The 26,531-nt window shown below is 41.0% G+C and overlaps 1 protein-coding gene across 7 annotated transcripts in view; it reads left to right on the top strand.

The window, feature by feature from the left end:
* The window catches only part of LOC121703967 (titin-like), a 154,533-nt gene that overhangs the window by 54,457 nt on the left and 73,545 nt on the right, over positions 1 to 26,531 (top strand). For 5 of the 7 annotated variants that reach the window (XM_042084454.1, XM_042084452.1, XM_042084449.1 and 2 more), the window contains 52 exons: positions 107 to 568; positions 4,864 to 4,941; positions 5,389 to 5,430; positions 8,524 to 8,577; positions 8,657 to 9,058; positions 9,166 to 9,435; positions 9,577 to 9,852; positions 9,941 to 10,080; positions 10,221 to 10,347; positions 10,458 to 10,724; positions 10,940 to 11,212; positions 11,445 to 11,708; positions 11,819 to 11,958; positions 12,058 to 12,184; positions 12,297 to 12,563; positions 12,678 to 12,944; positions 13,224 to 13,490; positions 13,605 to 13,744; positions 13,935 to 14,061; positions 14,604 to 14,746; positions 15,308 to 15,431; positions 15,637 to 15,903; positions 15,993 to 16,090; positions 16,417 to 16,585; positions 16,682 to 16,948; positions 17,059 to 17,325; positions 17,410 to 17,688; positions 17,888 to 18,296; positions 18,405 to 18,529; positions 18,620 to 18,886; positions 19,087 to 19,356; positions 19,512 to 19,811; positions 19,916 to 20,218; positions 20,303 to 20,490; positions 20,600 to 20,714; positions 20,808 to 21,095; positions 21,214 to 21,365; positions 21,475 to 21,622; positions 21,720 to 21,897; positions 22,106 to 22,227; positions 22,340 to 22,627; positions 22,747 to 23,043; positions 23,147 to 23,333; positions 23,440 to 23,555; positions 23,668 to 23,967; positions 24,073 to 24,372; positions 24,464 to 24,569; positions 24,704 to 24,900; positions 25,012 to 25,317; positions 25,411 to 25,689; positions 25,792 to 26,091; positions 26,201 to 26,503. In XM_042084454.1, coding sequence (XP_041940388.1) covers positions 107 to 568; positions 4,864 to 4,941; positions 5,389 to 5,430; positions 8,524 to 8,577; positions 8,657 to 9,058; positions 9,166 to 9,435; positions 9,577 to 9,852; positions 9,941 to 10,080; positions 10,221 to 10,347; positions 10,458 to 10,724; positions 10,940 to 11,212; positions 11,445 to 11,708; positions 11,819 to 11,958; positions 12,058 to 12,184; positions 12,297 to 12,563; positions 12,678 to 12,944; positions 13,224 to 13,490; positions 13,605 to 13,744; positions 13,935 to 14,061; positions 14,604 to 14,746; positions 15,308 to 15,431; positions 15,637 to 15,903; positions 15,993 to 16,090; positions 16,417 to 16,585; positions 16,682 to 16,948; positions 17,059 to 17,325; positions 17,410 to 17,688; positions 17,888 to 18,296; positions 18,405 to 18,529; positions 18,620 to 18,886; positions 19,087 to 19,356; positions 19,512 to 19,811; positions 19,916 to 20,218; positions 20,303 to 20,490; positions 20,600 to 20,714; positions 20,808 to 21,095; positions 21,214 to 21,365; positions 21,475 to 21,622; positions 21,720 to 21,897; positions 22,106 to 22,227; positions 22,340 to 22,627; positions 22,747 to 23,043; positions 23,147 to 23,333; positions 23,440 to 23,555; positions 23,668 to 23,967; positions 24,073 to 24,372; positions 24,464 to 24,569; positions 24,704 to 24,900; positions 25,012 to 25,317; positions 25,411 to 25,689; positions 25,792 to 26,091; positions 26,201 to 26,503 — 11,448 coding nt within the window. The remainder of the gene's footprint in view (positions 1 to 106; positions 569 to 4,863; positions 4,942 to 5,388; positions 5,431 to 8,523; positions 8,578 to 8,656; positions 9,059 to 9,165; positions 9,436 to 9,576; positions 9,853 to 9,940; positions 10,081 to 10,220; positions 10,348 to 10,457; positions 10,725 to 10,939; positions 11,213 to 11,444; positions 11,709 to 11,818; positions 11,959 to 12,057; positions 12,185 to 12,296; positions 12,564 to 12,677; positions 12,945 to 13,223; positions 13,491 to 13,604; positions 13,745 to 13,934; positions 14,062 to 14,603; positions 14,747 to 15,307; positions 15,432 to 15,636; positions 15,904 to 15,992; positions 16,091 to 16,416; positions 16,586 to 16,681; positions 16,949 to 17,058; positions 17,326 to 17,409; positions 17,689 to 17,887; positions 18,297 to 18,404; positions 18,530 to 18,619; positions 18,887 to 19,086; positions 19,357 to 19,511; positions 19,812 to 19,915; positions 20,219 to 20,302; positions 20,491 to 20,599; positions 20,715 to 20,807; positions 21,096 to 21,213; positions 21,366 to 21,474; positions 21,623 to 21,719; positions 21,898 to 22,105; positions 22,228 to 22,339; positions 22,628 to 22,746; positions 23,044 to 23,146; positions 23,334 to 23,439; positions 23,556 to 23,667; positions 23,968 to 24,072; positions 24,373 to 24,463; positions 24,570 to 24,703; positions 24,901 to 25,011; positions 25,318 to 25,410; positions 25,690 to 25,791; positions 26,092 to 26,200; positions 26,504 to 26,531) is intronic. The other 2 variants (XM_042084451.1, XM_042084453.1) reach the window with 2 other exon arrangements.

Here is a 26,531-nt window from a genome sequence, read left to right as displayed (position 1 = left end):
TGATGCTGATGCATTCTTTGCTTTTGGTCACTCTTACTTCTAAATCTTGCATCTCTTTTCTCTCTTTACTGGTGTTTCAGTTGCTAATAACTTTTTGTATCGCCAGCCATGGAATTTAAACCACAGGCACCATCTGAGCCAGTTGTAGAATCCAAGCCTGAACCTGCAGCTGTTCCCAAGGCTGAGCCCAAGCCTGAACCAAAGCCTGAACCTAAGCTGGAACCTAAGGCTGAACCTAAGGCTCCACCAAAGCCTGAACCAAAGGCTCCACCAAAGCCTGAACCTAAGGTGGAAGTGAAGGCTGAACCTAAGGCTGAGCCTAAGGCTGCAGCAAAGCCTGAACCTAAGATTGAGCCCAAAACTGAACCAAAGGCTGCACCAAAGCCTGAACCTAAGGTTGAGCCCAAAACTGAACCAAAGGCTGCACCAAAGCCTGAACCTAAGATAGAACCCAAGCCAGAGTCAAAGGCTGCACCTAAGGCCGCACCTAAGGCCGAACCTAAACCTGAACCTAAGGCTGCACCTAAGCCTGAACCTAAACCTGAACCTAAGGCTCCAGCTACTAAAGGTATTGTTGGAATGTTTCCTATATGTGTTCTTCCTGTTATGTGTTTGTGTTCCTTGTATTTACAGTTTTGTGTAAATATGTGTCTATGTCTTGTCTTTCTTGAATAGTTTGTGTTAACTTTACTTAATTATGTTTTTTCAGCTATGTGTAATGTCATTCTCTTTGTCAAAGTATATGTATTTTTTCAGTGTGCAATCTTTCTTTTGTGCCTAAATGGCATAGTTGTGTATGTCTGGTAAATGTTTATGTTCACTTGTTAATAAGTGTGTCTGCCCGACTTGCCTCTTTTAAAACACATATTCTTCAAAAGCACCAGAAGCTCTCAAGAAACAAGAAGCTCCAAAGCAGCCACCTTTAGATACTAAAAAAGAGGTGGCTTTCCTGCCAATGGTCACTCCTTCAGCTGAAAAACCAAAAAAGGTTGAACCATTGACCCCAAAAGATGTCTCTACACCAGATGAAAAACCAAAGGTGGAACCACCAAAAGCAGTGGTTCCTAAACCTGCTACTGTCGAGAAACAAGTTGAACCAGAAATTGCTTCACCTAAAGGTATTGCCTTTATAAGAGCATTAGTATCATACTTGCTCTTATATGTGTAGAATTATTCTTTGTTTAATTCTACATTGTGGTTTCTTATTCTCTTGTTAACTACTCTTTATTGCATGTGATTTGTCCTATCATTGTGGTGTCAATGTTTTCTTCTCTTTAACTTCTTATGCCTTTTATATGCTATGTTGCAATGAGGTATTCACAGTAAGACTAGGTATATGTTGTGGTGGAAAAGACAACAACCGTTGTACAAATATTTCTTTTGAACAACAGTTGCAACAGATTTGAAACAGCAAGAAATTTTGCAAGCCCCTGTTGAGAAACCAGCACCCACACCTGCACCAGTTGAGACCGCAAAAACGATGGTACCGCTACCCGCTGTAAAGACACAGAAGGTAGAACCAGTTGAAAAACCAAAGGTGGAACATGCACCGCCTAAGCCTCTTGTTGAAACAAAGAGGGTTGAACCCATCAGTCAACAAGAGACTGTTCCTGCTCCAGTTGAAAAAGCAAAGGTGGAAACACCAAAACCTGAACCTAAGCCCGTCCATGTTGCAAAAAAGGTTGAACCAGTGACACCAAAAGATGTCTCTACACCAGTTAAAAAACCAAAGGTGGAACCACCAAAAGCAGTGGTTCCTAAACCTGCTACTGTTGAGAAACAAGTTGAACCAGTGAAACAAAAAGGTGTTCCTTGTGTTCCTACCACAAAGGCAGAACCAACAAAACCAAAAGAACCTGTGCCCTCACCTGTTGAGAAATCCAAGGTAGAAAGGGCTAAACCAGAGGAACCTAAGGTAGAACCACTGAAACAAAAAGAATCTGTTTCTCCAAAAGAAGTTCCCAAGCCAACAGGTATCTTTTTTAGTGTTTATGCATCTTTTATTGATCTTAATATCCTCTTTTGTATGAATATTGCACGCATAGTGCCCATATGTGTAATCTTAAAAAACACACATTGTGTTTCCTCTTTTTTTTAAATGTTCTTTGAGCCTATGCATGGTATTGTGGTATTTGCTCCATCTTCCTCATGTCTCTCTGTCTCTGTAATGTTTGTTTGTATGTCTGTCTGTCTGTCTGTCTGATTCAAAGTTGTTGAATTAAAAAAGACAGAAGTGCCAGCAGAGAAAGTAGATGTAACTAAACCTAAAAAGGACACGGAGATAACTCATACTGAAGGTAGGCTTGGGGCCACTGATATACTCTATAGATGTCCATGAATTTGTTTTGTAGTTTAGTCAAAGAGTTTAATCTACTGTATCTTGGAAACCAGCCAGTTGAATTCAGTCATCTTATGAATTGAATTCCCCCAGACTGTGTATAGTACTTCAGTGTTTTAGTTAAACTATTAAGATGCTTAATGTATTATCTACAGGCCTTAATGAACCATTACTAAGTGTAATACATCTTGGTAGACTGTCCTTATAATAATAATAAATCTGGGTAGACTGTCCTTATAATAATAATAATCTGTTGTCCCTTTATGTTGTCTGTTTTTTTTCACCGCCTCATGGTGAAATCTTGCGTTTGTCATCTTCAAAGTTAATACAACTTCTGCAAGAATTGAAGAAATTCCCAGTCCTGTGGATAGGTCTTTGATGATTGAGAGGAAGGATCTCAAAGACTCATTTGAAGATTTGTCAGATGGCAGTACAGTAGTTATGTCTACCCAAATGGTTTTACAGGAAGAAGTCATCCATGAAACAATAGAGTATCCAAAACAATTCCTAAAGGATGAAACTAAGACAGAAGTCAAAGTGGAGGTCAAGGCTCAGGAGGTAGTTTCAGTGCAAGAAACCATCCACAAAACAATTGAGCACCTCAAAGAGTATGAGGATGAAGGTAGGGAAGAATGGAAACCGGAAGTCAAGGTTAAAGAAACAGTCATAGAAAAACAGGAGTCCCCAAAAGAATACCAAAAAGCTAAGCTTAAGGCAGTCCTGAAGGCAGAGCCTATGGCTCAAGAAATGGTTTTAAAGCAGAATGTCATCCATGAATCAGTAGAATACCCAAAACAGATCCTCAAGGATGAAACTAAGAGAGAAGTCAAAGTGGAGGTTAAGGCTCAGAAGGTAGTTTTAGAGCAAGAAACCATCCATAAAACAATTGAGCACCCCAAAGAGTACAAGGATGAAGATAGGGTAGAATGGACACCTGAAATCAAGGTTAAAGAAACAGTCATAGAGAAACAGGAGTTCCCAAAAGAATACCAAAAGGCTAAGCTTAAGGCAGAACCTATGGCTCAAGAAATGGTTTTAAAGCAGAAAGTCATCCATGAAACAGTCGAATACCCAAAACAGTTCATCAAGGATGAAACTAAGACAGAGGTCAAAGTTGAAGTCAAGGCTCAGGAGTTAGTATTAGAGCAAGAAACCATCCAAAAAACAATTGAGCACCCCAAAGAGTACAAGAATGAAGGTAGGGAAGAATGGACACCTAAAGTCAAGGTTAAAGAAACAATCATAGAGAAACAGGAGTCCCCGAAAAAATACTTAAAAGCTAAGCTTAAGGCAACCCTGAAGGCAGAGCCTATGGCTCAAGAATCAGATCACCAAAAAGATGAAAAGGCTGAACCGAGGGAAAATTTGAAATCTGAAGTCAAGTCTAAAGAAACTGTGTTAGAGAAACAGGAGTCCCCCAAACAGTACCAAAAGGCTGAACCTGAGGCAGAATTCAAAGTCGAAGCCAAGGCTGAGAAAACAGATACACTTCAAGAAGCTATCCATGAAACAGCAGGGTATCAAAAAGCAGTAGATGAATTGTCTGCAACAAGGAATTTAGTCAGTGGAGAAAAAGTCCCATACAGTATGCAGCCTGTCAAAACAGAGAAAATAGCTTCTCTCGAAGAACAAAAGAAACAGACCCCATCTCACAAGGTAGACATAGGTAAAGAAAATCAGAGAGGGACTATTATACAAACCAAAGACTCACACAAGAAGAAAGAAGACTGTTACTCTCCAAAAAAGCCTGTTACCTTCAGAAAAGAAACTTCTCTACCTGAAAAGCAAGACACAGCCAGCAGAAATGTTGAGACTAGGTCGAGTCCATCAGCAGTCTCCAAAGAGAGCGAGAAGGTTCTTCAAAAGTCTCCTCACTGTGAAATAGCAAGCATTGAAGGAAGACCCCTAATCGAAGGGAGCAAAAATTCATTGAGAGAACATACTGCACCTGTGAAAGGTATTTGTAAAGGCAGCTTAGGCTGCACTCTTAGACGTACAGTCTTCCTCTTTTTTCTTCTTCATTTCTTCTTCATTACATGGTCATCATCATTCTTATGAATCCACTCTTTTAACTCTTTTTTTTTTACATATTTTTGCCTTGATCTGTTTGTTTACATTTCTTTGAATACTTTTGTAGTGTCCATGTGTCTTCTTCTTTATATTGTGTTTGTCTTTGTTTAGAATTCTCTTTCTTAATGTGTTATTAAAATGTATGGTCAATCTTCTTAGACCACAGTGTACCTGTTGAAGCAGCACCTGTTTCAGAAGAAATTGAAAAAGGTATACAAAACACCAAGGAAAATCTTTTTGATTTGTTTGATATCTTACTCTTGATTGTGAGAGTGTACAATGTGTACATACTCTATGTGGTTGTGTCTGTGTTTGTGTGTGTATTTGTTGTCATAAGCAGTTTTGTTTTGTTAGTGTGTAAGATTCATAACCTTACATAACCCCATAACCAGTCTTCACCTGTATAGTCATGCCCTGCACGTACCCATTATATCTTGGCATACTTCTTTTCAAAGTGACTCCTGTGGAGAAGAAAGCTTCACCTAAGACACCAACAGAAATTCCAATGAAAGAGAAGGTTTCCCCTCCAGAAGGTATCTTATTCTTATAGTGTTTTTGTCTACTTGTCTATATGTGTGTGTTTTTGTAGGCATTTCATGCAGCTAACTACTTAATGTATTTGTTACATGTTTCAGTTAATTTTCCAAGCTAATGAATGTCTTGATAAAAGTCTTATTTTTTTTCTTAATGCAAATAACATCCTTACTTTTTACATATGATCTTCACTTATCTCTCAATAATTCTTGAAGCCTTCATCTTTCTTTTTTACAGATGATTTTATACCTGTTGATTTAATATCTTTAAAAATCCACTATAAGCATTAGTGTGCACAACTATAATTAAATTATTATTAGTGCGCCATTTTCACTGTACTAATTTCAACTAACACAATGCTTACCAAGCTTCACAGGAATCCTACCACTTGGTGACAATGTCAGTGATGTCTGAAATTATTAAACATTCTTTAATTTTGGAAATAGGTCCGGAAGATGCAACACAGGCCCCTGGACCAGTCAAGAAAGGTATGATGATATCTGGAATTAAAATGTTAATATCCACATGTACGGATGCTGATATAACACATATAGATATTATTTTATTTATTTTAATATTGAATCAGTTCTGAAATTCAAACATCTAGTTTGTCTGTATATTTATGGAATACCTCAATTCTGTCACTTGTCTATGTGTTTTTTAGTAGCTTATTTGTCATGAGGGTAAATATTTTTGGTCTGTTTTAGTTTGTGTTGTCTTTGGCATAACTGTGCTGTTTTGTCAGTGTTCAACCGTTCTGTCATTTTTTTTGTGTACAATTATCAGAAAAAGCAAAACAAAAAGGTAAAGTTCGTATTGAGGAAGAAGAGACATTTGAAATGCCAACTCTAAAGAAGGTTACGAAAATAGCATCTAAGGACCAAGAAAAGGAACATGAAGTCATTTCACTGAAGAAAATTATCAAGCCTCCACATGTGGAAGAGCAGACACAGCTTGGAATAATACTCAAGTCAGTTGAAAAAACTGAAACTTATGAAAAAAGGACAGAGATTTATTCTGAGGCTGTATCTGGAGTCACAATAACAAGTCACTTCGAATCAGAGGAGAGCCCTATTCCATACGGAGTTACTAAGAGAACAGAGACCATGTCAAGTTCTTTGGAGAAGAAAACCGAAGAACAAGTAAAAGTGAGTACAATTGCAGATGATCTTTCTAAGATTGCCACTGAGAAATCGTCAGAGGTGGTAGACAAAACCGCCAAGGATGAGAAGACTGAGGAAAAACATGATGTCAAGAAAACTCAGAAGAAGACTCTCAAGGAAGACCAACCTGATACCCCATCCTTAGTGAAAAAGAAAGTAACCAAACTACCACTGAAAGAGCAAGAGCAGGAAACAGTTAAGCTAAAACCATTTGCTAAGCCTGATAAGCCAGATGGACATGAGTTTGAGAAAACAATTAAAAGTGAAGATAAAGAGCATGCCACTTTCCATAAAAGTGAGAGAACATTAAAAGACAAGCCAGCCACAGAACAAGGTGACCAGTTTCCAGTCAAGCAACAGGAGATGGAGGTTAGAACAGAAGAAAAGTCTTTAGTTGCCAAAGATAAAAAAGTAGAGGAAAAGGTTGATATTAAGAAAAGTAAGACACCAAAAGTTGAGGAGGAATCCAAAACTCCTAGTTTAGTTCGGAAGAAAATATCAAAATTGCCATCAGATGAGAAAGAACAGGAGATTGTTAGATTGAAGCCATTGCCATCTAAAGAGGTTGAAAAGCCTGTACAGGATAGTGTAGTTGATGGCAAGGAAAGAGAGCAAATTGCTTTCTCAAAGGGTGAAAGGCCATTAAAAGATGAAACCTTTAAAGACCCTCTTTGTATACCGTCAGAATTAGCCAAAAGCAGTATTACTGAAAAGCCTCCATTTACTGAACAACATGAACAGGCAGGTGAAAAGGCAGGTGTCAAGAAATCAAAGACCAAACCAAAGGATGAGGAAACTAAGGCACCTGGTTTAGTTCGGAAGAAAATATCAAAGTTACCATCAAGTGAAACAGAACCGGAAGTTGTAAAATTGAAGCCATTTGATAAGCCTGCTAAGCAAGATACTGATAAAGAAAGAAAAGACAGTATTAAAGAGTCCAAAGAAAGAGAACCTATTACCTTCAAAAAGAGTGAAAGGTCAGTAGAAGGCGATACAATCAAAAAGCCTGTTGCAGAAAAAATACAGCCAGATGCGCCTAAAGACACTGCTCCTGAAAAACCTCCAGTTTCAGATAAAGTATGTGAAGTTCAGAAAGTAGAAGAAAAGGCAGCTGTTAAGAAAGCCAAAACATCAATGGATGAGGAACCCAAGGCTCCAGGCTTAGCACCAAAGAAAATATCTAAATTACCATCAAGTGAAAAAGAACAGGAAATAGTCAAATTGAAGCCAGTTGTTAGACCTGGTGAACAAGAGAGTGGTGAATTAAAACCAGAGAAGAAAACTCCTGAGAAGGAACGAGAGCATATTGCCTTCCAGAGAGATGATCGACCTCCAAAAGATGAAATAGTGAAAGAGCCTGAGAAGCAACCCATAAAAGTTGAGAAACTTGCAACACCAGACAAAGAGTCAGAGATCACTGAAAATAAATATTTACCTTGTGAACCAGAGCAAAAGCCAAGTCCCAAGAAACTAAGTCCTGTGAAGAAAACTGAGATGAGTCCAAAAGAAGAGGAGAAGCCAGCTTTACAGAAAAAGGCTGGACAATTGCGCAGAGATTCAAAGGAAAAAGAAGAAATTACCCTGAAGCCAATTGAACTCACAAAGAAAATTGAGATGAAAAAGACACCTTCACCACAGGTTGAGAAATTAAAACCGAAACCTGTTGAATCTGTTCCGATGGAGAGAAAACCAAGTGGTGACATCAAAAGGTTGCCAAAGAAGGTCTCACCTAAGGACTCAATTGAGTCTGTCACTTTGAAAAAAGTTCCAAAGAAAGCTTCACCATCAGAAGAAGTCATAAAGACTGAGAAAAATAAGTTGCCTGCAACAAAAGTGTTGTCACCTGCAGTAGTGCAGATGAGAAAGATTTCAACTCAGAATGAAGAAGAGGTTGAAGAGCTCCAGGAAGAAGTACAGGAGGAGGAGGATTCCTGGGGATGGGATCTTGTTCCAACTGATGACTGGGAAGGTGAACTGGAAGAGGGGGCTGTTGAGACCCCTGGATTTGGTGGGAGGCGAGGTGAGAGTTTGGCTGAAAAATATCAACACTGACTCCTCATCGCTCTCAATGGACACATTTCATCGCCAATAATATTCATCCATCTAAATTTCCATTTTTCCATCCCCTCATCTTTTTTAACCTTGTCTGTGACATTCTGTTATCAGCATTTCTGTTGTTTGTGTCATAACTGTGTTGTCCGTCATGACTGTGTTGTTGTTTGTGTCGTCCTTGGTGTTCCATTCCGTAATCTTCATTCATAAAGAAATACCCACCATCATTGTTTCTCATTCCATGACCTTTTAATGTCATGAAAAATTGCTTACTAATGTGTTCATAAGTATAATCATATCTGCTGGGCTTTCTCAACATCCATGGCCTGTGAGTTGGATATATAGTAATAAACTCTGTTTTTATAGATGGAACGCCAAAGGATGATGCTACAGGTCCAGGTAGAGGTAGAGGACTAAAACGTGAGTCTTTTTACAAAATGCAATTCACAATGACCAATATTGGCAGATAAGTATATTTATATAAATATGCTTATTTCAGCGAGACAAACGCCATCCCCTGGTGAGGGTGGCAGAGGCAGAGGACTGAAGCCTGGTGGAGGCAAACCACCTCCAGAGGAGCCACCTTTTGCTGGTTTTAAACTGAAGGCAGTGCCACTGAAGTTTACCAAACCACTGAAAGATATTGTGCTGAAAGAGGCCGAGTCTGATGTTGGTGCCTCTGCTGTGTTTGAGTGTGAGTTGACCCCCTCCACTGCTGTGACCACATGGATGAAGGACGGTAGCAACTTGAGGGAGGGCCCTAAGCACAAGTTCACTTCTGACGGCAAGGACCGCAAGCTGACAATCATTGATGTCCAGCTTTCTGATGCTGGTGAATACACATGTGTTGCCAAGAATGCAGGCAAAGAGGCAACATCTGTTGCCAAGCTGGTTGTTGAAGGTAAGCTTTTTAGAAATAAAGCGGAAAAAATCTCTGAAAAGCTCAGTTAATGTACAGGTTATTAATGAAAGTGTTTCACAATGATTATTTTCTCTCTGCAATTACAGAGCTACCAGTTAAGTTCACTAAGACTCTTGAAGAGGAAACATCTGCTCTCAAGGGTCAGCATCTGTACCTGACGTGTGAGTTGAACAAAGAGAGAGATGTGATATGGAAGAAGAATGGAGAGGTACTGAAATCAATACCTGGAAAGGTCCAGATCAACGTCATCGGAATGCAACATGCAGTGACAATTCAAAAAAGTGATGAAGACGATACAGGTGTTTACAGTTGCGAAGTGGCGGACATTAACACCAAGACAAACGTCAAAGTAATTGGTAAGAATTTGACTTCAATGACAATATGGTATTACGCTGCAACATTCACAACTGCAGGGTTTTATTAGTACTTTACAATCACAACACAATCACACTCTCATTAGTAATCCTTAAAACAAATTATCTATATTTACCTCACAGAAATCATCAAAGACTGGATTGTAAAGCCACTTAGGGATCAGCATGTCAAACCCAAAGCTCGTGCTTCCTTCAAATGCGAACTCTTCAAGGAAACTCCTAACTGGAAGTGGTTCAAAGGAGACACAGAAGTTCCAAAAGATCCCACAGACAAGACTGAAATCACAAAGGATGGCAAAGACCTCACTCTGACCATCAAAAATGCATCCCCTGATGACATTGGGGAGTATTCCTTGGAAGTTGAGGGACGTAAATATGCTGCAAAGCTGACACTTGGAGGTTAGTAAGTTTTTCTGTCTTTTTCTCTTGTTGTGAAGGTCTCAAATGAATATGGTCTAATATGGTTGATTTAATTACCTGTTCTCAGAACGCGAGGCTGAGATTTTGAAGCCCGTGGAAAGTGTAGAAGTGGTTGAGAAAGAGGAAGCTCACTTTGAATGTGAAATCTCTGAGGATGATATTCCTGGAGAATGGAAACTAAAGGGACAAGTTCTGACTAGATCACCGGTAAGGTTTTTTTTTTTTTTTTTAACCGTCTGTTAATTTCCCAGAAGAAATATAATTATGTACTTAATAAATCGCATGACATAAATCACTTGTTTTGGGGAAAATAATGTGCTCTGTTTGATTGTCTGTTTGTTCATCAGACATGTGATATCAGAATGGAGGGAACTAAGAGATTCCTCACTCTAAAAAATGTCCAGCTTGATCAAGCTGGTGAAGTGTCTTACCAGGCTCTGAATGCCATAACAAGCGCAGTGCTCACTGTCAACGGTAAGTGTATATGCCCACCAGAAATATGCTGTCACTCAAGGCAACTTAAAACCAGACTGTCACCAAGCATTGAAATAACCCTGAGGACTGTTTCTATTCACACCTCTCAGAACTGGAAATCGACTTCACTGTGCCTTTGGAGAATGTTTCTGTGCATGAAAAGAAACAGGCAAAGTTTGAATGTACCCTCAATAAGGAAGTGACTAAGGTCATGTGGTTTAGAGGCACTGATATTATAACATCTTCCAGTAAATATGAAATCATTGATGATGGATTTAAACATATATTGGTTGTAAACCAGTGTGAGTTTCACGATGAGGAAACTTTCACAATTGAAGTCATGGGCAAAAGGTGTTCGTCCAATCTTATTGTGGAGGGTGAGTTTTCTGATGTTGCAGTTTGTTTGCTTCATTGGACTTAAAATAGTAGTACATTTTACATATTAATTTTAAATACTGCAATAGTTACAGAATTTTTACTTTATGCTAATATAATGTATTTCTATATTTTTAATATCCACTGTAGTTTTATATCATCCTTAGGCTAAGTAAACCTAAATGTATGTGTTATGCCCTGAATTAATACATTATAGGCATGAGGCTCAAGTTCGTCACACCATTGTCGGATCAAACTGTAAAGGAAACTGAAACTGCTCGGTTTGAGCTTGAACTCTCACATGAGAATGTTCCCATTACATGGTACAAAAATGAAATAAAACTCCACCCGAGCCGAACGGTGGTAAGCCATGTTGAAGGAAAAAAACATGTATTAGAAATAAAGGATGTCACTCTAGATGACACCTGCCAAATTAAGGCAGAGGCAGAGATTAAAGGAATATCTACAACGGCAAACCTGAAGGTCATAGGTAACCTTGGTTTCTTTCATTTTTTTTCTCAGTTTCTTTCTTTCTTTCTTTCTCTTGTTTCTTTACTTTTTTTATTGATTTCTTAATTTCTGTCTTTCTTAATTTGTTGTTTATCTGGAACAACATATTTTCGCAGATGTCATGTAAATTTCCTGACAGTCAAATGGCTGCAGTCCTGGAAACAAACAACACAAGAATTACTATTTTCTAAGGTTAATGTTCTGTATTTCAGAGGGTGCTGCCCGTTTTGTGGTCAAACTGCAAGATTTCACAGCAGTCGAGAAGGATGAAGTCACCCTGGACTGTGAGTTAAGTAAAGACGTCCCTGTGAGGTGGTACCACAAAGCGACCGAACTCAAGGCCTCCAAGATGGTGACAATGAGAGCCGAAGGCTACCGAAGGATTCTGACAATTAAGAAGGTGGAAAGCAAAGATGAGGGAGAGTATACTTGTGACTGTGAGACAGACAGGACAAGTTGCAGCATTCAAATTGAAGGTAAGCATGTTATCAAACTGTACCATGGCCAACAACTGCTAATTTAGTGCTGTTATAAAGCTCTAACGTCTTTGGGCTTTTTTTTGTACGTTTTATTTTATCAATGACAGCACGTGACATCAAAGTGGTTCGGCCCATCTATGGTGTTGAGCTCTTTGATGGAGAGACAGCCCGCTTTGAGGTTGAGATTTCTGAAGATGAAGTCCATGGCCAATGGAAACTGAAGGGAGAAGTCCTTACTCCTTCCTCTGTAAGTCTTGCTGATTATACTCTTGCCTACATTCACTTTGTTATGTCAGTGATATTATGAACAGTGTTAATGCATTTTTTCCCCTCTCCTTTTCAACAGGAGGTGGAAATTATTGAGGAAGGTGTAAAACACACTCTCACACTGTACAACTGCAAGGTGGCCCAAACTGGAGAGATCTCCTTCCAGGGCGCAAATGCCAAGTGTGCTGCCAATCTGAAAGTGAAAGGTACCACATCACATACAAAGGAATTACCATATTGATTGTCTGGCAGTCCAGTAGCCATAATATGGCATTTGCAGTGTGTTCAATTGTGTTTGCATTTCTGTCTAATTTACAGAACTTCCGATCACGTTCATCACTCCTCTGAGCGACGTGAACGTATACGAGAAAGATGAAGCAAGGTTTGAGGTTGAAGTGTCCAGAGTACCCAAAACCTTCCGCTGGCTCAAAGGCTCGCAGGAGCTGAAAGCTGACGACAAGTTTAAGATACTCCAGGAGGGCAAGGTATTCACTCTTGTGGTGAAAGGTGCTGCTTATGAGGATGAGGCCAAGTACGTCTTTGAGGCTGAGGACAAGCGAACCACAGCAAAACTGGTCATTCAAGGTATGTAGCTGACATTATTTTAAAGTGTGAAAACAAATGACAATATCTGTTGTTTCAGTAGGTATTATGGTATGTGTTCGATGTGAGTAATATTGATTAAATTGTTCTTTTCAGGCATTCGTCTTGAGTTTGTCAAGCCTATCAAGGATGTCACCGTGAAGGAGCGCGAGACTGCAGAGTTTAAAATTGAGCTTTCCCATGAGAAAATTCAGTTGGCTTGGTATAAAAACGACAAGCGCCTGCACCCTACCAAATTGGTGCACATGTCAGAGATTGGCAAGGTCCACACCCTCTCTTTCAAGGAAGTATCCATTGATGACACTGCCCTGATTAAAGCAGAGGCTCTTGGAAAGACCTCAGAGGCCATGCTCACTGTTCTGGGTGAATATTTAATTCTGTTCAATTTTATTTATATAGTGGCAAAACGTAAATATATGTCTCAAATTGTCTTAATGCCTTATGGATGCTTATTGTCTGTATCTTGGAAAAACACAAGTACAAAAAATTAGAAATACAAACTCAATCTGTTTTCCTGTATGTAAAATGAAATGAAACAGGTTTTCCATAACCGTAAAAATATATTTTTTTAAACATTTAACATGTACAACATGTACACGTTAAATATTGTAATTTAATTGCCTGTGACTGTTTGTATTTCAGAGGGAGACATTTACTTTACCAACAAGCTGCAAGACTATACTGCAGTCGAGAGGGATGAGGTTGTGCTCATGTGTGAAGTCAGCAAGAGCTCTGCTGAGGTTAAGTGGTTCAAGGATGGCAAGGAGATTGTGCCCTCCAAGAACGTCCAAATTAAATCAGATGGAAAGAAGCGCAGTCTTACAGTAAGGAAGGCTGAGAAGGCCAACATTGGTGAATACACATGCGACTGTGGCTCAGACAAAACCACTTCTAGGCTGAACATTGAAGGTAATGAACTGCCCAGTTAATGTACTTATTTATTTACAGCCTCGTGCTTACATTTCTATTCAGTGATCTTGATGTTTATTTATATTTTCACTCTCTTGTGTTTTCTCTTCACAGATCGTGACATCAAGGTTGTACGCCCCCTGTACAGTGTTGAGGTAACGGAGACAGAAACTGCCCGATTTGAGACTGAGATCTCTGAGGAAGATGTCCACGGCAATTGGAAGCTCAAGGGAGAAACCCTGCACCAGTCTGCTGTAAGTGTCTAGCTTGTTACCTACTTACAGTATAGTTCACATTTGACTTCTGTAGGCAATGTGAAATATGTTCTCACAGTGTGAAAAATGTTTTCACATCTTAAGGCAAATGATCAACAGTGTAATGAATTATGAATTCCATTTAGATTTAGAAATTTAGATTAATTCTGTTTTTGTTGTATTTCCTCAGGATGTTGAGAAGAAGGAGGAGGGCAAGAAGCATATCCTTATCCTCTACAACGTCCGCATGGACATGGCTGGTGCAGTGGATTTCTCGGCAGCCAATGCCAAGTCTACTGCACAGCTTAGAGTTAAAGGTGAGACAACCATATGCTAACTTTGCCCTCTGCCCTCCATCTCTTTCTCTCTCTCTCTCTCTCACACACACACAGCTAAACTGTAGTAGATTATTCCTAGTGCGTATACTGAAGTAATTTCATTACTATCATTACACCCTTTTTACACCCAATTACACCCTTTTTTCTACTGGAATTCCAGGAAAATTCTCCAGGATGTTGAGTGACAGCAGCAGATAGCCTGGCAGGGATAAGTTAGTAGCCAATCCGGTGTCAGGGCTATTTTAGGGGCTCCAGTCCTTATCTAGAGTAGGTAGAAGACGATTGGCAGACTGTCCAGCATGCCCATCCAAGTTGACCAAATGCATTGTAAGACAGATGAATATGCTAATGGAGAAGCATTCTCTGTGATAAGTGTGGAGTGCCCAGCTATTCTGGATGCCCTGGGATTCCAGAGCAATGGGCTGGTTGAAGCAGGAGTGATGTACATCAGCGGTCACAGATTTGCAGGTTTGGCTGGGGACAACTGAGGTGACTTAAAATGTCCTCTGCGTATTCCACAGCACGAACAATCAGTGCCACAAGGCCTCTGAAGGATGTTACAGTCACTGCCGGGGAGACGGCCACCTTTGAATGTGAACTTTCCTACGAGGGAATAGCTGTTGAATGGGTCCTCGCCGGACAGAAACTTGGGCCGAGTGACAGAGTAAGTTCATATTGTTATGAAGCAAAGTCATAGTACTGCTTATGAATGTAGTGATAGTTAGTCCAGGTGTTCTGATATGACAGCATTTTTCATTCATGTTGGAAAATATTGAGAGCATGTTTGTACAGTAACTAGTAACAGTACAGTAACTATACAACATTTCATGGGATCTGTTCTTCTTTGGCGCCTACGTTTTCTGCATATAAGGGCCGCCGGTGGGGCCTATCACGACAGCAGGAGTGTTCATGATGCAGGCTTCTCTGATAAGAGTCAACTGCTTAGCCCTGACAGCGTTCCTAGAGTTATTTTTAACCCCCTAAGTGTGTGTGTGTGTGTGTGTGTGTATGTAAATGAGTGAGAAAATGTGTCAAGTTGAAGAATCACACTATGAGATATGTGACTGCTGCACATTTTCTTAATGTTCAAATGAATATTCAGGGTAGACAGTGCTTTCATGCAACAGTTCTAAGTGGGCAAATGGATAAAGCAGTGATCTTGTGATGTGATAATAAAAAATGTTAATTTTGAATGATCAGTCACTGACTGTATTACCACCAACAGGTTATGACCAAGTCAGAGGGCAGATTGCACACACTCACACTCAGAGATGTTAAACTGTCTGAGGCTGGAGAGGTATTACTGACAGCAAAGGATTTCAAGACCAAGGCACAACTCAATGTGAATGGTATGTTTGTTTGTTCCCCAACTCTTTAATTCATTTAATTGGCTCCTAATCAGTATCAAATGTACAGACCATAATGTGTATTAACTCAGGTTATTATTGTAAGTTTTACTTCTGGCATGTTAAAGATAAAACAGCAGAGGGGATGAAAAGAAGTCATTTGTCATATGCCATAGCTCCAGCATCTTTTAATTTGTTTTCTCCACAGAACCTGCTGTTGAGTTCACCAAACCTCTGGAAGACCAGACGGTTGAGGAGGAGGCCACTGCCACCATGGAGTGTGAAGTCTCCAGGGACAACGCAGAGGTCAGGTGGTTGAGAGAGGGACAGGAGATCCGCAAAACCAAGAAGTATGACATGGTGGCCGAAGGCCGCATCAGGAGACTCATCATCAGAGACTGTACCCCCGATGAATCAAAGATGTATACATGTGACGCCAAGGAGTTTAAGACCTCTGCCTTCCTCAGCGTGGAACGTAAGCGGAGTATTTTATTCATCACATAAAAGCACAAAATTACCATGTAGATGTAAGATAATTATAACATTATTGTTTTATATTTCCAGCGCCCCATGTTGAGTTCTCCAAACCTCTTCATGATGTTGAGGTTAAAGAGAAGGAATCTGCCAGATTTGAGTGTGAAGTGTCACGCGAGAATGCTAAGGTAGGTCTGAAAATTAGATTTCATGTTACATACATTTGAGCATACATTTTTAGTATTTTAGTGTTTTTTATCTTCTGCTTCTTCTATCAATAAAGTATCTATCTATCTATCTATCTATCTATCTATCTATCTGTCTATCTACATGTATCTATCCATCCATCCATCCATCCATCCATCTATCTATCCATCTATCCATTTATCTATCTATCTATCTATCTATCTATCTATATACTGTATCTATCTATCTCAAATCTTATACAGGGATTCAATTTCCCAGATGGTCCCTGTCTCCGTCCTTTTCTCACCATTACTTTGGTTGGTTTCAGGTGCGCTGGTTCAAAGATGGCAGTGAGATTAGAAAGGGCAAGAAGTATGAAATCATTGCCAAGGGAGTACAGCGCATTCTTGTCGTCACCAAATCTGTGTTTGATGATGAAGCTGAATATGAATGTGATGCAAGGACTGCCAAAACTTCTGGCATGCTGACTGTTGTTGGTGAGTTGTCATTTCCTATCATTTATTTTGTTTGCTTAAATAAACAACTATTACTGTAAATGATTAACTAATCATGATCATGTGTCATTCTTACAGAGGAGGAGGCAAGATTCACAAAGAATCTGTCCAACGTTGAGGGATCTGAAACAGACAGTGTGAAAATGATCTGTGAAGTATCCAAGGCCAGTGCAGAGGTCGTCTGGTACAAAGGTGACGAGGAGCTGCCTGAGGGTGGTAGATACGAGCAGATCCAAGATGGCCGCAAGAGGATCCTTATTATTCAGGATCTGCGCATGGATGATGTTGGAGAATACAACTGCAGACTACCTAACTCTAAAACATCAGCTAATCTGAAGCTCAATGGTAAAACATTTCTCTTCATGTATTTCTGTACAGCTCCAAATATACTGTACTTTGAATATTTTTTAATGGTGTTCACTTGTAAATAAATAATAAAAAATATTGTTATCCAGAACTGGCTGCCGAGTTTATCTCCAGGCCACAGCCCACGGAGGTGGTTGAAGATGAAAAGGCAGAGTTTGTGTGCTCAGTCTCTAAAGACACATACGAGGTCAAATGGTTCCGAGGTGACAAGGAGCTTCAGTCTGGCGATAAGTATGACATTGTCTGTGACGGCAAGAGAAGATCACTTGTGATCAAGAACTGCGAGCATCAGGATGAGGGAGCCTACACCGCTTTCATTGGAACAGTCAAGGCATCAGCCGACCTGACTGTGATTGGTAGGTTTCTGCCCATGAAACTGTCAATGTGTCTCAAATAGTCTCCACCAAAAAAACTAGTTTAATTTTTGTATCTCTTTACAGAGAAACTCAGGATTATCACACCTCTCAGAGACACACCCATGAAGGAGGGCATGGAGATCTCTCTCAACTGTGAGGTCAACTCTGATGGAGCCAAAGCAAAATGGCTGAAGAATAATGAGACCATGTTTGAGAGTGGCAAATTCATCATGACTCATAGGGACACCGTTTTCTCCCTGAGAATCAAGAACGCTGAAAAGTCAGATGAGGCTGAGTACACCATTACTCTGACAAACCAGCGTGGTGAACAAGCCACCAGTTCTTGCAAAGTCTCTGTAGAAGGTAAATACATCTTCATTTATATACTGTGAAGCAAAATACAATATATGCATCAAAAATAAAAAATATGCATCTTATTTTCAGTACCAGAGCTCGACAGTTGCAATGAACAGACAAATAAGGTCTGTGCTAGTGCCACTGTTGCTTCAGCAGATCCTTCTGTTTTGATAACTGCGTCTTCCATTTAATTTTTTATGTGCAGAGGAACAGCTCAAGATTATTGAGCCTCTTGAGGACTGTGAAACACAGGAGAAGAAGACCATCACCTTCACATGCAAGGTGAACAGACCAAATGTCACCGTGAAATGGATGAAGGGTGGTCAGGAGATCACCTTCAGCAAGCGTATCCTGTACAGGGTGGACAACAAGAAACACACACTTACCATTAAAGATTGCATCATGGATGATGAGGGTGAATACGCCGCTGTGGCTGGATCCGACAAGTCAACAGCCGAGCTGATCATCAGCGAGGCACCCACTGACTTCACTGGACAGCTCAAGGACCAGACCATCACAGAGTTTGAGGAGGCTGAGTTCTGCTGCAAGTTGTCCAAAGAGAAAGCTAGCGTCAAGTGGTATAGAGATGGTAGAGAGATCCGTGAAGGACCAAGGTAATGCCATTTATCGGCTAACTCCTAACTGTTGATATGCTAGAAGAGAAGGATGAATCTTTACAGATTAGATTAGACAATCTGCTCATTCTACTCTCTTGCCTTCAGATACAAATTCAAGAAGGAAGGAAAGAAATGCAGTCTTTACATCAAGAACTGCAGACCCGACGATGAATGTGAATATGCCTGTGGTGTGGAGGAAAGAAGAACCAGGGCTAGACTCTTTGTTGAAGGCAAGAACAATCAATTTTATAGACATTATGGTTCTTCATGTTGTCCCCTTCTAAAGCTCACAGCAATCCTTGTGTTTGTCTCCATTATAGAGACCCCTGTGGAGATCGTTAGACCTCCTGCAGATGTGTTTGAGCCTCCAGGCTCAGATATTGTGTTTGAGGCTGAGCTGAACAAAGACAGGGTGGAGGTCAAATGGATGAGGAACAACATGATTATTGTCCAGGGTGACAAGTACCAGATGCTGAGCGAGGGCAAAGTTCACCGACTCCAAGTCTGTGAAATCAGACCTCGCGACCAGGGAGAGTACAGAATCGTTGCTAAAGACAAGGACGCCAGAGCCAAGCTTGAGCTGGCTGGTATGTATTAGTTGATTAATTTGGTCTGTTCTAATGGTTGCATTTACCTGGTATTTAAAATTATTATTCACTATACCATATATGTAAGATAATTATAATATTGTAATGATTAATATAAGTAATAATGAGGTCACACATAAGCATCAGAGATAGCATAACAAACAACTCACATATATTTGCATGTGTTTTCACTTCCACAGCTGTGCCAAAGATCAAAACTACTGACCAGAACCTGGTGACAGATGCTGGAAAGCCTTTCGTCATGTCTGTTCCGTATAATGCCTACCCACGTGCTGAGGCTGAGTGGTTCTTCAATGACTCCAGCTTGCCATTCCAGAACGTCGATACCTCTGCAGAGAGAACGGAGTACAGACTGAAAGCCCCCAAGAAGGCAGACCAGGGTCGTTACAAGGTCGTGATCAAGAACAAACATGGAAAGGGAGAGGCTTTCATCAATCTGGATGTCATTGGTGAGTCTCATCTGAAACATTTAACAAAACGCAATAAGTAATTACACTATGACCATTGCCGTTTTAGATTTTTTCATCCTATAAACTGAGATCATGTTCTTTGATGCTAAAGAAACATAGGCAGTTTATTCACTCTAATAACATTATTTCCCCAGATGTTCCTGGGCCTGTCAAGAACCTAAAAGTGGTTGACACTTCTGATGGAGAGGTCAGCCTTGCTTGGGAGGAACCAGAGAACGATGGTGGCAGCAAGATCATTGCTTATGTTGTGGAGAGACGAGATGTCAAACGCAAGACATGGACTTTGGCTACTGATCGTGCTGACATTCCAGAATACTGTGTTGGCGGACTGAACAGGGACAACTTCTACCTCTTCCGCGTCTGTGCTCGCAACAGAGTCGGAAATGGACAAACCGTTGTTACGGACAAACCTGTTCAGGCTAAGAACATGTTTGGTAAGATAATATTTTTATGGTAGACGTCTATACTTAATACCTAGTGTAAGTCTGATTGTTCGATGTAAATATTCATTGTCTTATGTGTTATTATTGTGTTTCAGATGTTCCTGATGCTCCTCAGAACGTTATGGTTGGAGTTGTCAATAGGTATGGTGCCAGTATCTTCTGGGAACGTCCACTTTCTGATGGAGGATCTGAGATCACGAACTACGTCATTGAGCTCCGTGACAGGACCGCTGTGAAGTGGGAAGCTGCAATGGTGACCAAGGCTTCAGAGTACACCGCAACACTCACTGACGTTGTGGAAAACAAGGAGTACATCTTCCGTGTCAGAGCAGAGAACAAGGCCGGTGTTGGCCAGCCAAGTGCTGCCACTGATCCAGTGAAGATCATGGACCCCATTGGTTAGTTCAGTTCACATGTCATACGTTTCTGCCTTCATTCCTGTCCATTACAATATTTCTTAATATACTTGCTTGTCATTACAGAGAGGCCAAGTCCACCACTGAACTTCAACTACTCACATCAAACCAAGAACTCTGTGCAACTTGACTGGGAGACTCCCATGAACAATGGAGGCAGTATGATCACAGGCTACATCATTCAGAAGTGTGAAGAGGGATCAGACAAATGGCTGAGATGCAATGCTAGGCTCTGCCCAGACCTTTGCTACAAGGTACGTATGTAACCGATTGTTTGGTGATTTGATGGTTTTATATGTGTTCAGATGTTATTGAAGATCAAAATAAATTGTATCTGTTTTATTTTATCTGCTGTCTGTGTAGGTTTCTGGACTGAAGGCTGGACAGAAGTATCTGTACAGAGTATCTGCAGAGAACGCCGCTGGAGTTTCTGACCCAGCCGACACACTGGGACCCCTCTTGGCAGACGACCCACATTGTGAGTCTTGCACCATTTGTGAAACATCACATGTGCACTAGGTATATGGCATTGGAATGCTCAGTAACACATTTCTTTAATCTGGCTTCTCAGTTGCTCCAACAATGGACCTCAGTGGTTTCAGAGATGGCCTAGAGGTTATGGTTCCTCATGCTCTTACAATCCGTGTCCCCATCAATGGTTACCCCACACCCAAAGCAAAATGGTGCTTTGGTGATAAGGAGCTGAGTCCTCAAGATGAACGTGTGACCATGACAACTAAGCAGAACTACACAGAACTGGTTATTACCCCAAGTGTGCGTCCAGACAAAGGAACATACACTCTGACCCTGGAGAATGATGTCACCTCTATCTCCGGAGAGATCGACGTCAATGTCATTGGTGTGTTACTTGTCTCTTAAACCAAACAAATTATTTTCACACTAGCAAAATTACATAGCATTTTAACATTTTGTATTGTATTCATGTATTTCATGGTCCTTTCTCTTGTATCTTGCAGCCTCTCCAAGTGCACCCAGGGACTTCAAAGTTCCTGAGGTCACCAGGCACCATGTGCACCTCTCATGGGAGGCTCCAGAGCACGATGGAGGCAGCCCTGTCATTGGCTACCAGATCGAGAAGCGTGAAGTGTCCAGAAAGACCTGGGTCAAGGTTAGTTTACCTGCTTTTTCAACTTTTTGTAGAAAAAACCCCACTGCTGTTGGTAATGCTTCTGGTAGCTGACTTTGCATAAGCCTAAAATTTTGATTTCTTTGTGTAGATAATTTCAGGCGTGCAGGACCTGGAGTACACTGTCACTGATGTCATCGAGGGCAAAGAGTATTTGTTCAGTGTTACCGCTTGCAACAAATGTGGCCCTGGTGAACCAGCATACATTGATGAGCCTGTCAATGTTTCCTCACCAGCAAGTATGTCCAGTCTTTCCAGTCAATTTTTTCATAGTGACATTTTTAAAAATCGTGAATTTTGGAAGATGAGTAATTTATGCATGTGTTTAAATTACAGCTGTTCCTGATCCACCGGAGAACCTTAAATGGCGGGACAAGAGTTCTAAGGGTATCTTCCTTCAATGGGAACCTCCCAGGTATGATGGTGGCGCAAGCATCAAGGGCTACATCGTGGATAAATGCCAGCGTGGAACTGACAAGTGGGAAGCTTGTGGAGACCCAATAGCTGAGCTGAAGTAAGTGGGAAAATAACACAATGTTACGTCTGAATACTGTTTATTTTGTATTATTTTTACTATTTCTATTATACTGAAGCCAGTGGCATGCCATGTATCTCTACATTTATAACCCATAGGACATTTTTGTTTTCAGAATTGGCACAAGGAGTTAAATAAATTGCATGGTATATACTGTATAGTGATTTTGCTTTGCACTTCTCCTTAGATACCAAGTAACTGGCCTCATTGAGGGACAGTGGTATGGTTACCGTGTGAGGGCAGTAAACAGACTGGGAGCCAGCAGACCTTGCCGTGCTACAGATGAAATCCAGGCTATTGATCCTAAAGGTATTGTTTTCTACACTAAATTGAGATTATCCTGAATTATAGTTTGTCACAGTTTCCATTGTGTTGTGTGAGGAGTCACAAAGGTGACTAACTTCTCTGTTTGACTCAACAGAACCTCCAGAGATTCTGCTGGATGTCAAACTTCTTGCTGGTCTGACTGCCAAGGCAGGATCAAAGATCGAACTCCCAGCTGATGTGCTTGGTAAGCCTGAACCCCGGGTTAAATGGACCAAAGCTGACCTTGTCCTTAAACCTGAGGACAGGATCACAATTGACACCAAACCAGGTCATTCCACACTGGGCATTGCTAAGACAACCAGAAGTGACACTGCTACCTACATTATTGAGGCTGTGAACTCAAGTGGCCGTGCAACTGCAACAGTTGATGTCAACATTCTTGGTACGTGTTTTCTTTATTGCTGTCTCATAATGTTTTATCAATTTATTTTTGTACCATGGAGATGATGCAAAAGTGATTAAGTTTGAATATGTTGTTGACATGTGTTCGACCTCAAACAGACAAACCTGGCCCACCCGCTGCCTTTGATATCTCTGACATCACCAACCACTCCTGCTCCCTGGCCTGGAATCCACCCAGGGATGACGGAGGCTCTCCTGTCACCAACTACATTGTGGAGATGAGGCCCATGGACAAGGAGGAGTGGACCAAACTCTCTGCCACTATCAAAGCAACCACCTTCAGTGCCCAGAAGCTGGTGGCCTTGAAGGAGTACGTCTTCAGAGTGTCTGCTGAGAACCAGTATGGCATCGGTGCTCCTGCAGAACATGTGCCTATAGTGGCCAAATATGCATTCGGTAAACTATCATATTCTGATGTTTTCAAGTGTTGATTTCTTGGTGAGCTTTCACTTTGTGCTGTTTTGAGTTATATGACATTGGATTTTGCTCTTTTGTTCAGATCCTCCTGGTGCTCCCACTAGAGTTACACCTTCTGATATTGCAAGGGATGCTGTGACTCTGACATGGTTTGAGCCTGATGAGGATGGTGGTAGCCCAATCATTGGATATTGGGTTGAGAAGTTTGATGCAGAGAATGACAAATGGATCAGATGTAACAAGCTTCCCATCAAGGACTCAACATTTAGGTAAGAGCTGTGGGAGAACATTTAGAATCCGTACTTGACTCTGTTGCCACTCAACATTATGTCCCCAATGATGCTTTATGAGTTAATGGCTTGATTCAAATTTCAGAGTGAAAGGACTGCCAACTAAGAAGAAGTACAGATTCCGTGTCCTGGCTGAGAATCTTGCCGGGCCAGGAAAACCAAGCACTGAGACTGACCCAGTCCTGATTAAGGATCCAATTGGTATATTCCCTTTTGAAACAAAGCAATGCAAAGACTCAAAGTTTCAGTGGTGTAACATTAAAAATGTATATTATAAATCATTGTGCCTCTTATCACATATCTCTATCTCTAGACCCTCCATGGGCTCCTGGTAAGCCTGTCATCAGAGACATTGGCAAGACCTTTGCATCTCTTCAGTGGACAAGGCCTGAGCATGATGGCGGTGCTAAGATTGAGTCCTATACCATTGAGTTCCTCAAGAGTGGAACTGAGGACTGGGTCCGTGCTGCTGAAGATATACCTACGACTGAACACTGCTTGAAAGGACTCATGGAAAAACAGGAGTACTCCTTCAGAATAAAGGCTGTGAATGTTGCTGGTGAGAGTGAACCCAGCGAGCCAAGCGATCCAATTGTCTGCAAGGAGAGACTCTGTAAGTGAACTTGTATCAACTTGAGAGACCATTATTTATTGTTATGCATTGGTAAGTATATTGCTTTGAAGAAATTAATGATTATTGTGTTTAAATATTTATTAGATCCTCCATCACCTCCTCGCTGGATTCAGGTGACTAACATCACTAAGCTTGATGCTGACCTGAAGTGGACTGAACCAGACTCAGATGGTGGCTCTCCTATAACCAACTATGTTGTGGAGAAGAGAGATGTCAGGCGCAAAGCCTGGCAGACTGTTGACACCACTGTGAAGGAATGCAAGTATACAGTCACGCCTCTGAACGAAGGCTCACTGTATGTGTTCCGCGTGGCAGCTGAGAATGCTGTTGGCCAAAGTGACTTCTGTGAGCTGGAGGACTCGGTTCTGGCCAAGGATACATTTAGTAAGTCTAAATACATATTTATTGAGATGTGTAGTCCTGCTTAGCTAAAATGTGGACATCCTTGTAAGAAGTATCAATGCATTTTTTTCAGCTACTCCTGGACCTCCTTATGCCCTGACTGTGGTTGAAGTGACGAAAAGACATGTTGACCTGAAATGGGAGCCTCCCAATAGTGATGGCGGAAGACCAATTACAAAGTATTTGAATTCTCTACAGATGCATATATTTCAGTCTACACTTGCTTTAATTTTCAACTTGTTCAGTATATACTAAGGATAACTTTGCCTTTGAGAGAAATACAATGTAACTGGTTTTGTTTTTGCTTTATTAGATATGTCATTGAGAAGAAAGAGAAACTGGCAACACGCTGGATGAAGTCTGGAAAGACGTCGGGACCTGAATGCAAGTACAGGGTGACTGATGTTGACGAGGGAACCGAGGTCCAGTTCCAAGTCCGTGCTGAGAATGAGGCTGGTGTTGGCGATGCAAGTGAACCAACTGAGGTTCTGACAATTGAGGACGCAACAAGTATGTTTCTCAGTGTTGCACTTTAAATTAAACTGCAATTGTTCAATAATCATTTGATGACTTTGAAAACCACATAACATCTTACTAATGCTAATGATTGTTTGATTTTAGGTCCACCATCACCTCCAATTGAGGTCAAGATTGAGGATGCAAGCAGAGAGCATATTAATATCACATGGAAGCCACCAGAGAAGACTGGAGGAAGCCCGGTCACTGGTTATCATGTTGAGATTGCTGAGGCTGACACTGAGAAGTGGATGAGAATCAACTCTCGTCCAGTCAAGGAGCTGAAATTCAAGGCAGAAGAGGGCATTGTTCCAGAAAAGCAATACGTTCTCAGGGTTCGTGCTATCAATGCTATTGGTGTCAGCGATCCCTCTGAGATTTCAGACAAGGTCTTTGCCAAGGATCCTGATTGTAAGTGGTCAATAAAAAGTAAACTATTTAGATTGAAGCAAGCATAATGTGTAATATATTAGACTGTACATTTTCTGTTCTTTTCTCTTGAAGCATCCCCAACAATTGACATTGAGACCCAAGAGATTGTTATTATTGAGGGAGAGAAACTGCATCTGAAGCTTCCATACACCGCTATCCCAAAACCAACAATGGTTTGGAAGAAGGAAGAGACCGAGCTGAAGACTGATGACAGGATCACCCTGTCCTGTGAGCTGAAGACTGTACACTTGGAGATGCCCAAAGTTGTGCACGCTGATGCTGGAGTGTACACAGTAACTCTGGAAAACTCACTTGGCTCTGTCACTGGCACAGTCAATGTTAAAGTCATTGGTAAGTTTGGGTGTGAAGATTTTGTCTTTTGAAATGCAATTCTTGCAGTGCATCAAAATGTATGTAAATCGAAATCACAATGTAATTTATGTAAATGCACAGGCCTGCCTGGACAGTGTAAGAACATTGATGCCTGTGAAGTCACCAAGAACTCATGCAAGATCACATGGGAACCTCCAGAGAATGATGGTGGCACCCCCATCATCCACTATGTGCTTGAAAGAAGAGAGGCTTCAAAGAAGACTTTCTTGCCTGTGATGTTCGGTGACAATGTTGTTGAATTCAAAGTCAAGGATCTTTACGTGAATGCAGAGTATTTCTTCCGTGTGAAGGCTGTCAACAAGGTTGGCGCTGGAGAGTATATTGTACTCCGCAACCCTGTTATCACTCAGGATCAGAAGCGTAAGTTAACATGAGATTAAGATGACTAAAAATCAACCTCTATTGACTCACAAATGATATTGTTTAAATGTATTTGTTATGTTTACAAGGATATTCTTAAATGTTGCAGAGCGTCCAGACCCACCCATTGATGTCCAGGCCATCAACCCTACCTCTCAGTCTATCACAGTTACTTGGAAGGCACCAGAGTATGATGGTGGCTTGCAAGTCAAGGGGTACCTGCTGGAGATGATTGAGAAAGATGGCGATAAGTTTGCACCTTGTGTTGACTCTTTGGAGCCAGGTTTCTCATACACTGTCAATGGCCTCACTGAGGGCAAAGAATATCAGTTCCGTGTCCGTGCTGAGAATGCTGCTGGTGTCAGTGAGCCATCTCGCCCCTCTCCTCTGACCAAGGCAGCTGATCCTGTTGGTAAGATATGTTATGGATGTCTTAAAGA

This window comes from Alosa sapidissima, chromosome 2, assembly GCF_018492685.1.
Source record: "Alosa sapidissima isolate fAloSap1 chromosome 2, fAloSap1.pri, whole genome shotgun sequence".
In the NCBI taxonomy this organism is placed as follows: domain Eukaryota; kingdom Metazoa; phylum Chordata; class Actinopteri; order Clupeiformes; family Clupeidae; genus Alosa; species Alosa sapidissima.
Note: the sequence above shows the minus strand (reverse complement) of the source record. Positions and strands in the feature narration are given on the sequence as shown.